At 40.9% G+C, this 15,013-nt stretch overlaps 1 protein-coding gene and 1 long non-coding RNA gene across 6 annotated transcripts in view; one reads left to right on the forward strand and one right to left on the reverse strand.

The window, feature by feature from the left end:
• Positions 1-8,380, forward strand: part of LOC139076637 (uncharacterized) — a 30,210-nt gene extending 21,830 nt beyond the window's left edge. Inside the window, exons 4-5 of the long non-coding RNA XR_011528428.1 lie at positions 2,113-2,662; positions 8,019-8,380. This is a non-coding gene — a long non-coding RNA (uncharacterized lncRNA). The remainder of the gene's footprint in view (positions 1-2,112; positions 2,663-8,018) is intronic.
• WIPF1 (WAS/WASL interacting protein family member 1) overlaps positions 1-15,013 on the reverse strand; it is a 112,393-nt gene that overhangs the window by 4,893 nt on the left and 92,487 nt on the right. For all 5 annotated transcript variants that reach the window (XM_070580222.1, XM_070580223.1, XM_070580225.1 and 2 more), the window contains 4 exons: positions 10,479-10,670; positions 7,043-7,813; positions 3,046-3,258; positions 2,228-2,341 (listed from right to left, as the gene is read on the reverse strand). In XM_070580222.1, the coding sequence (XP_070436323.1) occupies positions 2,228-2,341; positions 3,046-3,258; positions 7,043-7,813; positions 10,479-10,670 (1,290 nt within the window). The remainder of the gene's footprint in view (positions 1-2,227; positions 2,342-3,045; positions 3,259-7,042; positions 7,814-10,478; positions 10,671-15,013) is intronic.

Genomic DNA, 15,013 nt, shown 5'->3' on the forward strand with positions numbered 1-15,013 from the left:
ATGCCTACCACAGCATGGTGTGCCAAGTGGTGCCATGTCTGCACCCAGGATCCAAACTGGTGAACCCCAGGCCGCTAAAGCGGAACGTGCGAACTTAACTGCTGCGCCACCTGGCCGGTTGCTGGATGGTCTTAAAGACAGGAGGATGGGGTAGGGTGTGTGTTCACCTATTAAATTAAAAATCTAGAGCCATTGGCGAGATGGTTCTGTTACTGACTTAAATATACAAATAATATTTAAATTAGATTAAGAATGCTTACAAGAAGTCAGGAAAAAATATTTAAAGTCTATGTGAACAACTCCATAAAGTGAATTCATTTATTAGTACCCAAGAGCGGAGAAAACCAGGCTGTACTCTTATCAGACAGAAGCCCCTCTTCTGATGTACACACACACACACGCACACTACATGCATGCACACATAAACACAGAGAGACGACTCAAAGATATTTGTTCCATGTGAAGACTGATATTTCACCAAAAATTTCAACCACTAACTCTTGTACGATAATTTTATTATAGTTATACCTTTTTTATTAGGCATCATCTAGAAATGCAGTATTCCACATAAACGAGTTTTTCCAGGAATTAAACTTTTTCTTTCAAGCAGCAATATTTTGTTTACTTCTGGCATTTGCTCATGGAAATTTTCCTAAAATAGTTTCTAATTCTTTGAATTCTTCAACAGAGGCACAAAGCACAGTCTGACCTGTTCTTAACCCAACAGAAACATCTGGTATTGTCCTGTGCTGTAATACATAGCACAACTCTGTGTCCCTATTTCCTCTTTTGACCCGAGACTGCCACCTATCAATTCTCCCTGAAGTCAGTGATTTTGAGTCTAACCAACCTTAATCTCAGCTGATATTAATCTGCTCTAACGCTGGGAACCAGCCAACCAAAAATCAAGAACTGTGTGTTAAGAAAAAGTCGGTAGGCTCTGATTATGTATAAGGAGCTCTATTAGGGAGTGAGGACGAGGTTAAGGACACTGTGACAGTTACTTGACACGCTCAAACACTTTTTCTCCACACATTCCTGGTTTTGGAGTTTGGTTCTAAAACTAAGGTTGTCGCAAGTCTGAGCCTCATCAGTGATATATGTATATTTCATACCAGTTGTTTCTTCTATAAATTTAATGTTATGAAATACCAGTTTTTCTATTTCCTCTTTTTGATTAAAGTTTTTTAAATAGGAAAAGTGATTTACTTCTTTTTTTGTTGTTGTTAAAAAATTTTAACTTATTTCTATTAGAATTTGTTTGTTGTGGTAAAGTGTTACATAACATGAAACTTACCACGTTAACCATTTTTAAGTGTCCAGTTCTGTGGCATTGAGTACATTCACATTGTTGAGCAACCATCACCACTGTCCATCTCCCGAACTTTTCCATGTTCCCCAACTCAAACTCTGTACCCATCTAATACTAACTTCCCATTCTCCCTTCCCCGCTATGATTCACTTCTTTATGTAGCATTACATATATTAGCAAAAAAACCCCAGAAACAATCTAAATGTCCAATAATGGTAAACTAAACTATTATATGCTGACTTGATGCAATCCTATAAAATAAAATAGGGAAGTGTTTACTAAGCAATGTTATATAAATCCTACCACCAAAAACCATACTCTATAATTATAACTATATGAATTTGTCAGAATTAGATGGATAAAAATTGGAAGAGAACTTGGTAAAATGAAAATATCTGTTATGTTATGTGGAGAGATTATGGGTATACTTAACATTTTCATGTAATGCTCTGTGAAGCTATAATTATAACATTTAAAAGATCAAAGCAGTTACAGTGAGTTTTTGTTATAATTAATAAGACATTTTGCGAGTCTCAAAACTAGCAGGAGTAGAAGATGACTCTATTTGTGCCATCTTAGGAAGATCAAAATGGGGAAGGACTGTCCAAACAGGCAAAACAATAACATGTCATCTACTCGCAAACCAAAGGTATTTTGAGTTTGTAATGACCCATTAAAATGATCGTTTCTCATATGCATTCTGGATCTCTCCATTTCCTCATGTGCGTAGAAGGGGAGTTTACCAGAGGTGAGATGGCTCCAAATCCAGGAGTGATTTCTCTGCAATCTCCCCACTGCAGGCAAGAAGCCTGGGCGTCCTATGCAACCCTCAGCTGTATGTAACCCAGCCTACTCCAGTATGTAACCCAGCCTACTCCAATATGAAGCCAGCAAAGCCCCTGCAGAAATACTTACTTCGGCTTTCACTTCTTGCCAATTTACTGGGATAAGTTTTGGCCGTTGGGACATATGGCTCTGGAGGTGGCAAATCAGAAATTGGATGGAAGTAGAATCTGCTTTCCCATTCATCTGAGGGAGAGAACAAACAGGATCTTCAGAAACAGACAATCTGCTGTGAAGACTTATGTCACGAAAGGCACAGAATACAACAGAGACAGAACTGCAGAGATGGCTTCCAGTTTTATGCCCAGAAGTTTAGAGAAGAGCTGGAAGTTCTTTTAATGTCACTGACCGGCACCTGAGTGAAATACCCCGACGGGTCCAAGTGATTTCAACAAGAGTGACAAGGGCCCTCTCCGGAGCTCGGGGCTGAGGTTTGGGACACCTTTCTTAATTATTCCTCCCACCAGTGGAAGGAGTGACTGAGACCCCCTGATAACAGTGGCAGAGGTAAGCTACTTAATGCCTGCAGCCATCGGGCCTCTTGCCTACAGCAAACTGTTTAGAAGGTAGGCAATAAAAAGGTAAGCTACAAAAATGGTTCTTTTCAGAATTCTGGAATCTCTGGAAAGTTAACCAAAATGAGACTCAAAGAAGAAACAGAGAAAAATGAGGTGTCTTTTTGGGAAGTGGAAGAAGGGGATTACTATTTTTAATTTGAAATCATGGTGGCCCTAAAATGGTTAGACAGACCAGAGTACTGCAGTGTGATAACACGGAGGGTCATACAAATAAGAAATGTGAATGCAAACACACAACACACCCAAACAAATCTGCCATTCAATTACTGTCCTGTAGCTTGTACATTTCCAAGGAGTGGGACCACGCCTCACCTTCACAGGAAGAGTCTTGGAAGCCGTTTCTAATTGATGTTGATGGTGGAGGTGGGGGAGGCGCCCCAGCGCCAGGCCTGTCAGGAGGAAGAGGAGGCCTGGGCCCACTCCTGGGACCATCTACTACACTCCTGGACGGCAACTGAGGGGTGGCAGGCAGGGCCCGAGACGTGCTGCCGTTTCTGTTTATTGGAGGAGGCGGTGGGAGAGGGCCTGGAGCAAAAGAAAAGACAACATTTAGTGCAATACCTTACATCCTACATTTCTATTATCATGGTCACCATCAACATGCAATTACTGAGTGCCTGCTGGATACATGCCCTTTTACTAGAGAATATGGAGAAATGGTAGAGACTTCCTGGAGATTTTGCTGAAAACAGAGTAAGTACAAATAAACACAGAAATGCACATATGTACACACATATGTGAGAAGAGTGTATATTGATAGCTAAATGGCTATTCTGGCTTTGAGTTAGTATTGAGGCTGGAGATGATACAGTTATGTTGAGAAGAGGTGATAATCTGTTTATATGACAAGAGTTTACTTTAAAAAACATTTTATGACCCTTTTAAATAACTAATGAAGTAATTACTCCAACATGATACTTATTAAATAAGTGCTATTTAAAAACAATTTTTAAAGAAGAAGATATGAAGTTATTTTAGGCCTTCAGAGGGACTTCAAAGGGACTTTAAACGCACAGTATTATTGCTAATTACAAAGCATATTTCTGTGATGCACACGATCTGTTTCCAGGCAGAAGTGGCATCAGGAAACCAAATATCAGTCATGCTGAGAACAGGGGAGTTCCTTCTTGGTTCTTCCTCTTTGGGGAGGCAAATTAACACAGGAATGACAAACAGCTCATCGATGTGCACGCTGTAAACGCTGGTGCAGGACCCGCCCCGAGCGAGCTGGGTAGCCATGAACTTAATTTCCCATCTACAGAAGAGCACCCAACAGCCACCTTTCTCACCGCACTGCTGCCAGGGATAATTACTCCAAAAGCACACAAAAAGTACCATATAAGTATTTGAAGCCATTTTTAAAAATGCAGTGGTGTGGTATAATCAGAAAATCTTAAGTTCCTAGAAAATAATTCAAAGTAAATTCTTGTTTTTGATAATATAAAATAAACCTATCTTGCTTGTCCCATCTTCCAAATGCAAAGGCTCTTTGGGTCATGAGTAAATTAAAAGAAAAAAAAAAAAGAAAAAGGAACTTAGCATTCCCATGCAAATCCAAATGGCCTTAGTAATTATTCCTGATCTGCAGTAGTGTGCTCCACCTGCAAGATGCTGACATTTTACGTAAACACTAATCTTCTGGCGCTATAAATATGAGTATCTCTTGTTACTACAGAGTCAGAATCCAACTAGAGGACCTTAAACTGAATGACCCACCCATTGCAGATCTCTCTGCCTGGAAGTCTTGGCTTGGATACCTGATGGAGGTGAGAGGCAAGGCCAGCTCTGGTTGGTCTCTCAAGGAGTCCTCAGGGCCTCACCTGGTAGGGCTTATTTATTGCCCCATCTGCTTGTCATTGCTGGAGTCCCAGTCAGTAGGAGTAGATTTACTCGGAGGGAAAGTGTCTTGCATGCTGTGGGCTTAATTTCACTGGTACTACCACCACTACCACAGCTGTCAGTAAATGCCAACTAGACATCCAGTATTATGGGGCCGGGTACTATGTAACTTGATCGACTTTATCTCTCTTTCTCTTTTTAAGTAAACATTCATGTTCCTAATTCTCCAACCTTCCAGCTCCCTGCTCCAAACCTAGGCAAGCATAATAGAAAACAAAACAGACTTCTATTTCCCTTTGGCAGCATAATAATAAAAGTGATCATTTATTGAAGGCTACTACATGTTACCACTATACACATTTGTCTCATTTAATTCTTACAACAACCCTGAGAGGTGTAGGGACAGAAGACAAGGCCTCAGAGGTGTGGGAAGGTTAAAAAGCCCAAGTCAGGAGGCTAATGAGTGGAAAAGTCAGGATTTCATGCCAAATCTGTCAAATTCTAAAGCCCACTCCCATGACAATGAAGCCAAGCCACCTGTCAAAATATAGATGGTCCTTGATGACCTCTCATATGTTCCTTGTGGGAATGCAAATTGGTAGGAATTTTCTAGAGGCCAATTTGGCAGTTTCTTTGAAATCCAGAGTTTACTATGCACACCTATTAACCTAGAAAGTCCATTTCTAGGAATGCATTCAAAGGAAATACATAGAGATATGCACAAACATTTAGCTATAAGAATGGATCCCTGCATTATCTAGAACAGCAAAAACCTAGAGATGGCCTGTATGACCAAGTGAGGGATTCATAAATCAAGGTACTTTTGTAGGATTTAATATTATGCTGCCATTAAAAGTCAGGTTATAGAGGAATAATCATATCAGGAAATGTTAGTGAGATATTGTTAAATAAAAAGAAAATTACCAAACATATATAGTGTGATAGTGATTTTGTAAAAATGTATATATATGCATTTTTAAAAGACTGAAAGAATATATAAAAAATGTTATCAATGATTATTTCTGGATGTTGGTGGTAGCAGGATTATGGATGATTTTTATTTTTTTTATAGTTTTCTGTCTCTTCTATAATAAACAGGCATGACATGTAATTGAAAGAAACAATAAATGTTATAATTATATGTCACTGCCTATCTTATTTTGGGGAAGATTTAATCTGTTAATTCATCCATTTGGTAGAGCCATACAAACAGCTCCATAGCTGTTGGATAAGAAGAAAATGTTGCAATTAATTCATCCGACTACCTAGTCTCATTTGTTCATTGAAGAATACTTAGTGAGATGCCACTCTGTCTAGGGATTGGATTGAAAGGACTAACTTTTTTTATGTGTAGCCAACTGTCCGTGGCAGAGTGGTTTGAAGGAGTGGTTCTCAGACTTTGCTGCACATTAGTTACTGAGGAGCTTGCAAATGTCCTAATGCCCAGTCTGCAACCAGACCAATGAACCCAGAAACCTGGGGATGGGACCCAGGCGTCCACAGTTTTTAAAGCTCCCCAGGTGATTCCAGTAAATGGTCAGGTCTGAGGTCTACTGGTTTGAAGAGCGATTTATTAGGTTCCTGAGGTCACAGGGTCAAAGGTCAGTTGGATTCTCCTAAAGAAAAAAATGCCCCATTACCAGACATCTTGGATGTATGATAAGGTTAAATTTAAAAAGCAGATCTACTGAATCCACCAATAACCACTGTGAAACACAAAAGTGCTTCTTACAATTCGGAGAGAGAACGCAAACTCTGGGCAATCCTCACACTGCATTTCATACTCTGAAATGAAACCTTTCCTTAGATCCAGGTTTCTTACCCCTGGGCAGGGGGCACAGATGGGCTTTGGCAGTTCAATCCATGACACAGCAAGCAAATTTTGAGTTTATGCTTATGAGCATTTTCATGAAGAGAAAGCCTATACTTTTATCTCATTCTCCAAAGGATCCATGTGCCAGAGGTGTTAACAAATAGCAAAACAGACTGTGACACTTGTCTTCAATGACCAGGGAAGTGGCCTCAAAGCTTGACAGGTGAGAAGTACAGGAGAAGTTCATTAGCTCTTAAATAACTGCCTTTCTTGTTGGAATAATGAGGCGCTCCAGCAGGAGATGGGAATTTATTTCCCCAGGAAAGACAGCTGAGAGTCCCTCTGGGAGGCAGGGTAGTAGAGTGGCGCGATGGAAGTTCTAGCCTCTTCCTTTATTAACTAGCCTGTGATGACTTAATTTTATTGGTTACATGGTCCTTATCTCTAAAACATGGACAGAAACATTGGCCCCACTTTCTTCAGAGGTCTCATGAGGTCAAGAGGAAATCATACGTGGGAAATGTCACTTAGAAGATTAAGGCAGTCTGAGAGTTCACGTAGGCTTTTGTTGGACTCCATTCACATTTATGATATATTATTAGGGACATTTGGCCGGCTGGGTTGTAGGGAGACAACTCACCCCATGTCTTGCCATACCTGATCTGCCGGGTGGGTCCCTCACAGGAGGAGGGGGTCTCTCATTGGGCGGGGGAGGAAGAGGGCCGGAACGTCCAGATGAAGGTAAGGGAGGTGCAGATGAAGAGAGGGACAAATTCCGCTGTGGGAGCCTTGGGATTTCGTCACTGCCACTGGAACCTGGAGGCAGGGGAGGAGGGCCAGGCCTGCTGGGTGGCGGCGGCGGAGGTGGCGCCTGTGAGGAGGAGGAAGGCCGCGGGGTGGAAGGCACCGGGGGCTTGCTGTTCTGAGGGGGAGGAGGAGGCACCGCTTCCCTGTGGATGGAGGGCCTGTTGCCCACTGGAGGAGGCGGAGGAGGGGGTTTGTCATCCAAGGCCCTGCTCGGGGTGGGTGGCAGGGGAGGCCTGTTGGAGAAGGGCGAGGAGGAGCCTGACGGGGTCTGACGTATGGAGCCTCCTCCAAAAGCAGCACCTCGGTTTCCAGGGAAAGGGGGAGGAGTCGGCCCAGGGCTGGGCTGCCTGGGAGCCCCAGGCACTGGGGGGGACCCCCGGTTGTGCAGACTTGACTGAATGGGTCTTGGTGTATTGGGTACTGGCGGGGGAACGCTATCAGGCTTTGAGCCCACGTCAGGCCTTGGGGGAGGCATTCGGTTCCTCTGAGGCTCTGGGGGTCCACTTCTGTGGCCTGGAGAAGGCCCGGGGAACCTCCCTGGGCCACTTGGGGGCAAGAAAGGTTTGGCAGATGTGGCTCTTCCTCCTGGTGGCAAAATTGGGGGTCGGCTTGCTCCAGAATCTGAAGAAGAGGAAAAAAAACTTCAGTAAGAAAATTAGGAACCTTAAAGGAAATCAGAGAACTAGGTACATACCCAGCTACTAGAAGTCCTTTCCTAGATGCTATCAACTGCAGGTAACCATTATTTACATAAAGCAGATTTTGTACGGTCCTTCCTGGAGGCAGAGGAATAGATCACAGCTCTCTGTTTACCTTCTGGTCCTAGGTCCTACAACCTGTCAGCTTTCAAAAGGATTTGGGAGAGGTCTCTTGGCATTACGCACGGACAAGAAGCAGGATGAGGCTGGTGAGAGTTCTAGAGAGATCCCTACTCTTTACAAGAGGACGAGAACAGATGGTGTTGGCACATGGGATTTCTGCTAATAATTTTCTCTTCTCCCCATCACTATCCCTGTCCCCTGCCCTTGCACCTCTCAGATTTGAAAAATAAGTTAGCCATCTTGGGTGAAGAAATTAGTTATCCCAATACACGTTTCTATACGGGAGGGCTTACCTAGTCCCTTTGAAGAGACATTCCCAAGAGAAGGTGGAAAAATGTAATGAAAGAGTTATGATTGAAATAAGAAAGAACTAAGAAAGGAGAAAGAAACTGTCAAAGTTTAACTGAAAGAGTTGACACCAGTGGATGGTCTTAATCTGCAAAGAAGTAGGCAACAATTTCTTTTGTTCCTACTCGGTCAACTTCCACTTCAATATTGGCAGGACAGAACACCCCTATTACATAATTAATATTAAACTGGTTTGGTTCAACAAAGGGAAGAACTAAAGGAGGAACCAAGTTATGGAAACATTCAAATCACCACCCCAGAACCTTTTGGAACCTAAGTGCATTCTCAAAAAAGGGTTAGCCTGAAAACTTCTACCACTCCAACCATGAGCTAATTAATGTACCAAATATTTATTGAGGACCTGCTATATGCCAGCCTTTATTCTAGATGCTAGAGACAGAAGAGTAAACAAAACAGAAAAGATCCTGCTCTCCTGTAGTTTACATTCTTGTTTGGGAGATAAACAATAACAGTAAACACGCAAATATTTTCAGATAGTTATAAGTACTACAAAGAAACTAAAATAGGTTGCTGAGATGAAGAGTGTCTAGAGAGGCCAGGATAGATGGAGTGGTTGGGGATGGCTCTTCTGAGGACGTGACATTTGAGCTGAGGCCAGTCAGAGAGAGAGGAAGAGGAGAGGTGCTTCAGGCAGAGGGCCAGCAGGTACAAAGGTCCTGAGGTAGGAATGAGCTTCAAGTTAAAAAACCAAGGCCCATGTGCCTGAGTGAGCATGGAGGAGAACCCTAGGAAATGGAGCCTGAGTGGCCAGTAGGTGCTGTTCATAAACAGCTTTGGAGGCCAGAAGGAGCTCACATTTTATCCAAAGCACAATAAGACACATTTGGATGGATGTGTACAGTAGAGTAATGTAAACTCTAGAGAGAATTTTTTATTTTGACTTTAGTACTAGAAAAAGAGCTGTATTTTCCTTGACTATGTGGAACATTTCTATGTCACCAACTTGTGATAAGTCAGATCTTCCAAGTTTGGATTAAAGCTGCAGTTACTATGCACACATACATTGCATGGATAGGATCCATTCTGTGCATGGTCCATTATGAACACGTATACTTTTGGTATACCATTTTGTGCACTAACGTAAATTCCATCTTCATTTTATTATTTACGTCCAGTTGTGTTTGCCCTAATTTCTTCACCTAGGTTAAAGTACTGAATGGTATGCATTTGTCAGATGCCTCAAATCCTTTTGGTGGGTTTTAAAGAAATACCTTTAAATTTAAATGCAGGTCTGACAAGACAGAATCTCTCACATTTTTGAGTCTCTTTCTAGATTTTGACCATCCCATACTAAAGTAGTCAGTTAACCCTGAGGATTCACTCTTTTATCTCATATGAATGTGAGAATTTCACACTTCCCCAGGGGGCATTTTCAAAGATCACAGAATTAGAAATAAAATTCTTCTAACACAAGAAACATTAAAATAGGAAGTTTTATGGTCAAATTTCTTGAGCTTCCAGTAGTAGTCAGGAGAGGCTCTATAAGGTTTTTATTTAGGCTTGACCAGGTTCAACTTTTCTCTCTGCCGTCAGGTTCATAGACAATCCTGTAGGACTCAGGACTCATTTCCATGGCTCCCTGCAGAGAATACTTAGAATCACTGGCCATAAAATGCCAAAGCCTGTCATACAAAACACTTTTTTAGATTTAGTGAGATATGTAATTATATTCCATATGACATGCTCCACAGTGCGTTTGAAAAGTGGCTCACAAGTATTTACTATACTAGACAGCTGGGTCCGACGACCTCACACAGAAAGCTGAATTTGCCAGGTCACCAGGCAGAGTTTCCAGGGGTGGCAAGTTCCATTTGCTCCTTCCTTTTCTTCCCACTCTAGCTCACCCTTTAGAAAAGTACAAAAAAGTACAAGTTACCCCAAGGACACTGGGCAATATTTAACAGCTCCATGGAGCTGTCTGATCCTGATTAAAAAAAAAAGCGATGCTCAACAGAATCTCTCTTATAAAACAGTGTTAATGTTTCAAGCAATCTAAAATGTTTTAAAGGGCACAGTGCCTTAGATGGGACGCCAAGCCTCAAAACCACCAAACTCGGCCTCGTCTTCAGTCACTAAAAGAAGGAAACTCTCCTTACCAGTCTCCCTGCTGGCTGTGGATCGCAGCTTCGGCATTCCAGCCTGGAACAGCCCTCCCAAGCCGGGTGGTCCACCCCCGCCAAAGCTTCCTCCACCGCCGCCGCCACCGCCACCACCGCCGCCGCCGCCGCCGCCGCCACCTCCTCCGCCAAAGCCACCACCACCTCCACCAGCACCGGCTCCTTTAGGTTCTGCAGAAGGAAGAAAACACACGGATGAAAACACCCACCAGAGGACTTCACAGTCCTCGCCCAAGTAAACAATAACGATAAAATGGAGCTGGCTGAACGTAGGCCTCCGGTGGACAACTGTGATTTCATTAAAATGCAGGATTTTAAGGATTCACCCTACCCCCAGTGAGAAAAGGAGTTTCTTTCCACTCCAGGGCAGCTGTGGGCTCAGTGGCAGAAGAATTGGTAATGGCTGACGACTTACTCCCCCCACGCCCCCCCAACTTGGCTAGCTGCCACATGAGTTAATATCTGTTTGTTCTATATCCTAAGATTTGGCAAATAAAAGGATCTTCAAAGAAAGAAAGTCCCAAGGGAGAGGAGATGCAATAAAAGGTGAGAAGAAAGGAAATAGTAAAAATAAAGAGAAGAAAAAATATCCCATAATTTTACTCCTTGGAAATACTTACCGTTTTGGTGTATTTTTTCCCAGCCAGTATATTTTCATTTTATATGTTTTTTTCCCTTAAAATTAAGACCAAATTCACTAAACAGTTTTTAGCCTGCTTTTTTCATGTAACACATTAATATTTCCCATGTCATTAAATATTCTGTGAAAACATGAGTTTCAAAGACTGCATTGTGTTTTCGAACACAAATGTACTGTAATTTATTTAACCATCTACTTATTTGATGGCCTTTTAGGTTGATTTCAATTTTTTAATATCATAAAGTCCAATAGTAAGCTTTAACTTTTAAAAAATGTTTTGCAATTTGAGATGGTACAAAAATTCTGTTTCATTTCGCATTTATTTCCAAAAAATTGTGAAAGATTTTGAAATGGGCAAACAAATAAAAAAAGAAAGCAAGAAGAAAGAAAAATATTACTAGGTGTCCTGTCTAGCCTTCTGGGTTATTTCCCATTGTCTTTGAGCTATTTTACAACTTTGTAAGTTGTAGGAAACTGATAATAATGTAAATGATATTTGTCCATAGAAATGTAAACTGGCTGTGTTCAGTGGAATGCAACTGATCACTGACCCACTTTGCACCTATTTGTGAATTGATTTCAGCACTTATCCCACTATGTCCGTGTGGTCTTGAATTCTCCTTTTAACTGATAACATCATACTGGTTCCCTCATTCACTAATGAGCCTAATAACATCTTTGACATATGCTCATTTTCTATCTGTGTGAGAGCCGTGATTACACCCTCTTAAAGACATTGTCTCTTAACCACTTATGTGTGTATGTCTGTTTGATGAGGTTTGTTTTATGAGCATTGTTTAAAGTCTGCCCCTGGAAAACACTGCTGAGCCTTTGATAAGTATCACATGAGCTCTACAAACTGACCTGGGAGAAGTGATACTTTTATGACATTTAGACTTTAAGGAAACATGGTATATTTTCCCATGTCTTCTGATTTATTCAGTCAAGTTTTGTAATTTTTGCGATACGGGTCACACACGCTTCTTCTTAGGGTTACTTTGAATACATTTTTGTTTGTTGAAATTGTGAAAGAAATGTTTTCCTACTACTTTTTTGTAATTGGTTATTAGTAGCATCAGGAAATTTTTTTTTTAAAGGTTGGCACCTGAGCTAATATCTGTTGTCAATCTTTTTTTTCTTTCTTTCTTCTTCTTCTCCCCAAAGCCCCCCAGTGCATAGTTGTATATTCTAGTTGTGCCTCTGGCTCTGTATGTGGGACGCCGCCTCAGCACGGCCTGACAAGCAGTGCCATGTCCGCGCCCAGGATCCGAACCAGCAAAACCCTGGGCTGCCGAAGGGGAGCACACGAACTTAACCACGGTCACAGGGCTGGCCCCAGGAAATTTCATTTGCTATCTAATAAACCACTTTGCTGTATTTTCTAAATTAAAATTTACAAAAAGTTTATCTTAGATTTTCTAGATGTATGGTCTGCAAATAAGAAAGGTTTTGCGCCCTCTTTTCTAATAGTTGTGTATCTTATTTCTGTTTTATAGAATTACTTTGATCACTGAACTCCCAAAATAATGTAAATTATTAATGTTGCTAAAGGAAAGTATATTTTGATTTTAATAAGAATGGCTCAAAATTACAAAATTACAAATTTCAAAATTACATATTGACTATTGGCTTGAAATATTTTTTTTTTCCTTCTTTCTAAACATTTGTCGTCAGCAAGGAGCCTTCTATTTTAGGTTTTTAAGACCTTCTTATGGCTTGGAATTTTATTGAATGCCTATTCAGGATCTACTGAGATGATTATAAGGTTTTCCTTATTTGATGTGATGGATTTATAGGCTTTCTAACATTAAAAATGAGCTAAGCCCTCGTCTTGGTGAATTATTCTTTCAATATGTTATTGAATTAGATTTTTTGTTTTTTTAGGTAGTATCCTTCTCATCTCTGATCATAACTGGTCTATAGTAGGGTTTTTTAACCCTGGAACCAGTGACATTTGGGGTCAGATAATTCTTTGTTGTGGGTGGCTGTCCTATTCTCTGTAGAATGTTTACAGCATCACCGGCCTCTACCCACTAGATGCCAGTAGGAACTCCTCTCTCGCCAAGTTGTGACAACTAAAAATGCCTCTAAACACTGCCACCTGTCCCCTGGGACACTGATATACGAGCTTTCTTTTTGTGTATATGCTGCCTTTGTCAGGCTTTAGTATTAGGATCATGCTAGTCTCATCACCCCCATCAGATAGCTTTCCATCTCTTCCCGTGTTTGGGAATGATTTATGTAACATTTGAATCAGCTGTTTCTTAAAATCTGAAGGAATCTACTGATAAAAGTATCTGGCTCTAAAGCTTTTGAGAGAGAACATAATTTGATAAAGTTTTCAACTTTTTCCTTGCTCATTGAGTTTTCATGAATTTTGGTAAATTCACAAAATTTACCAAAATTTCATGAATTTTTGTAAACTGATGCTGTCTTAGAAAATTAATCTCTTTAAGATTTCAAAATGTTTTGACATATAACTTCATTGTAGAATCCTTAATTTTAGAAAATCTGCTTTGAATCTCTTATCTATTTTCTGGGTTCTAATTTTATTCATTTGTGTTTTCTTTTTTTCTGGATTAGATTTATTCATTATAATTCTCTATTAGCTTTGTATCTTCTCTAGGTGTGGAGCTTTCTGGGATACTTATGGGAGCTCTGCTGATAGAAGAAATAATCTGATAGTCAGCTCACAAGAATTACTTCACCTAACAAGATGAAACAAATTAGAAGAACAATTTCTTGAAGGGTGTTCAAAATTGCTTCCATATGAAATAAATTAAAATGAAAATTTTTAATAATTTTAATTATTGCCAATAATATTGATAATGCCCTTGTCATTCAAACATTATTCATTAAGGAATGATACATTTTGGAATACTGCATTTACTTAGGACATCTTTACATGGGATTAAACATTCAAAGAGATTGATGCATCATCAGACATCATCCTTTAGCATTCTTACCTGGAACATTTGTGCTCTATCTGAAGCTAAAGTAGTTGAGGATAGCTAATAGGCTCCACATTACTTTATTAGCAATTAAATTGCAGGACAAGGGTGACTTCAAGAGTTATATCATGTATAACCATGGGGAACATTTTGACATAAACCCCAGGGAGGTTTCACCTGCAAACAAATACAAAACCATGGATGGACTTTGCCACTTGCAAAGAGCTTGTGACAACAGTATTGGTGTCCACTTAAGTGGATGGACAACAAGGGCAAGCATTTGGTTGCATTGTGTATCCACCAAGTAAAGTGCATTCTTAAACATCACTGAGCAGCTGGAAGGGAGAAGAACGAACACTTGTTTCCATTTAACGGGAGGAGAAGTGGATCTTGAAGAATAAAATGAATTTCCCCTAGTGGATTCAGGACTAGGCCTCAGACTGCCCAGTCTCCTTTAACATCTGGGGAGTTCACATCCACCTCTCCAGAGACTGGGCTCCCTCTGGGAGCGGAGAGAATGGCTGGGTTCTGTCCTAGAGGTCGGCAGTTTGGGGAGCTCCTCTGGCTTCATTCTAAGCACCATGACACTATGGTCATTGGATTAAGGCTCCCCAGATATAAATGCTGTGCTGGGCTCCCCTGAGGGAGAATCTTGTGACGTGGATCAGGAGGACTGAAAGATTGATGACGTGATAACCATATCGGTTTTGTGGGCATTTTGACCTAGAGGTAAGACTATGTCAAGTCAAGAGTCAAAGACCCCATAGTTCCTTTTTGAGGTGTGGTGCATTCCCACTTGTACCACCTTGCCTGGTAACAGAGCGACATTCAAGGCCTTTATCTTGGTCTTCCACTTTTCCATTTTCCTCCCACACCAATGTTCTCACCTAATTCTGATCCTTCTCCTTCTCTACCAATTAGGT

Source organism: Equus przewalskii, chromosome 17 (assembly GCF_037783145.1).
Source record: "Equus przewalskii isolate Varuska chromosome 17, EquPr2, whole genome shotgun sequence".
Lineage (NCBI taxonomy): Eukaryota > Metazoa > Chordata > Mammalia > Perissodactyla > Equidae > Equus > Equus przewalskii.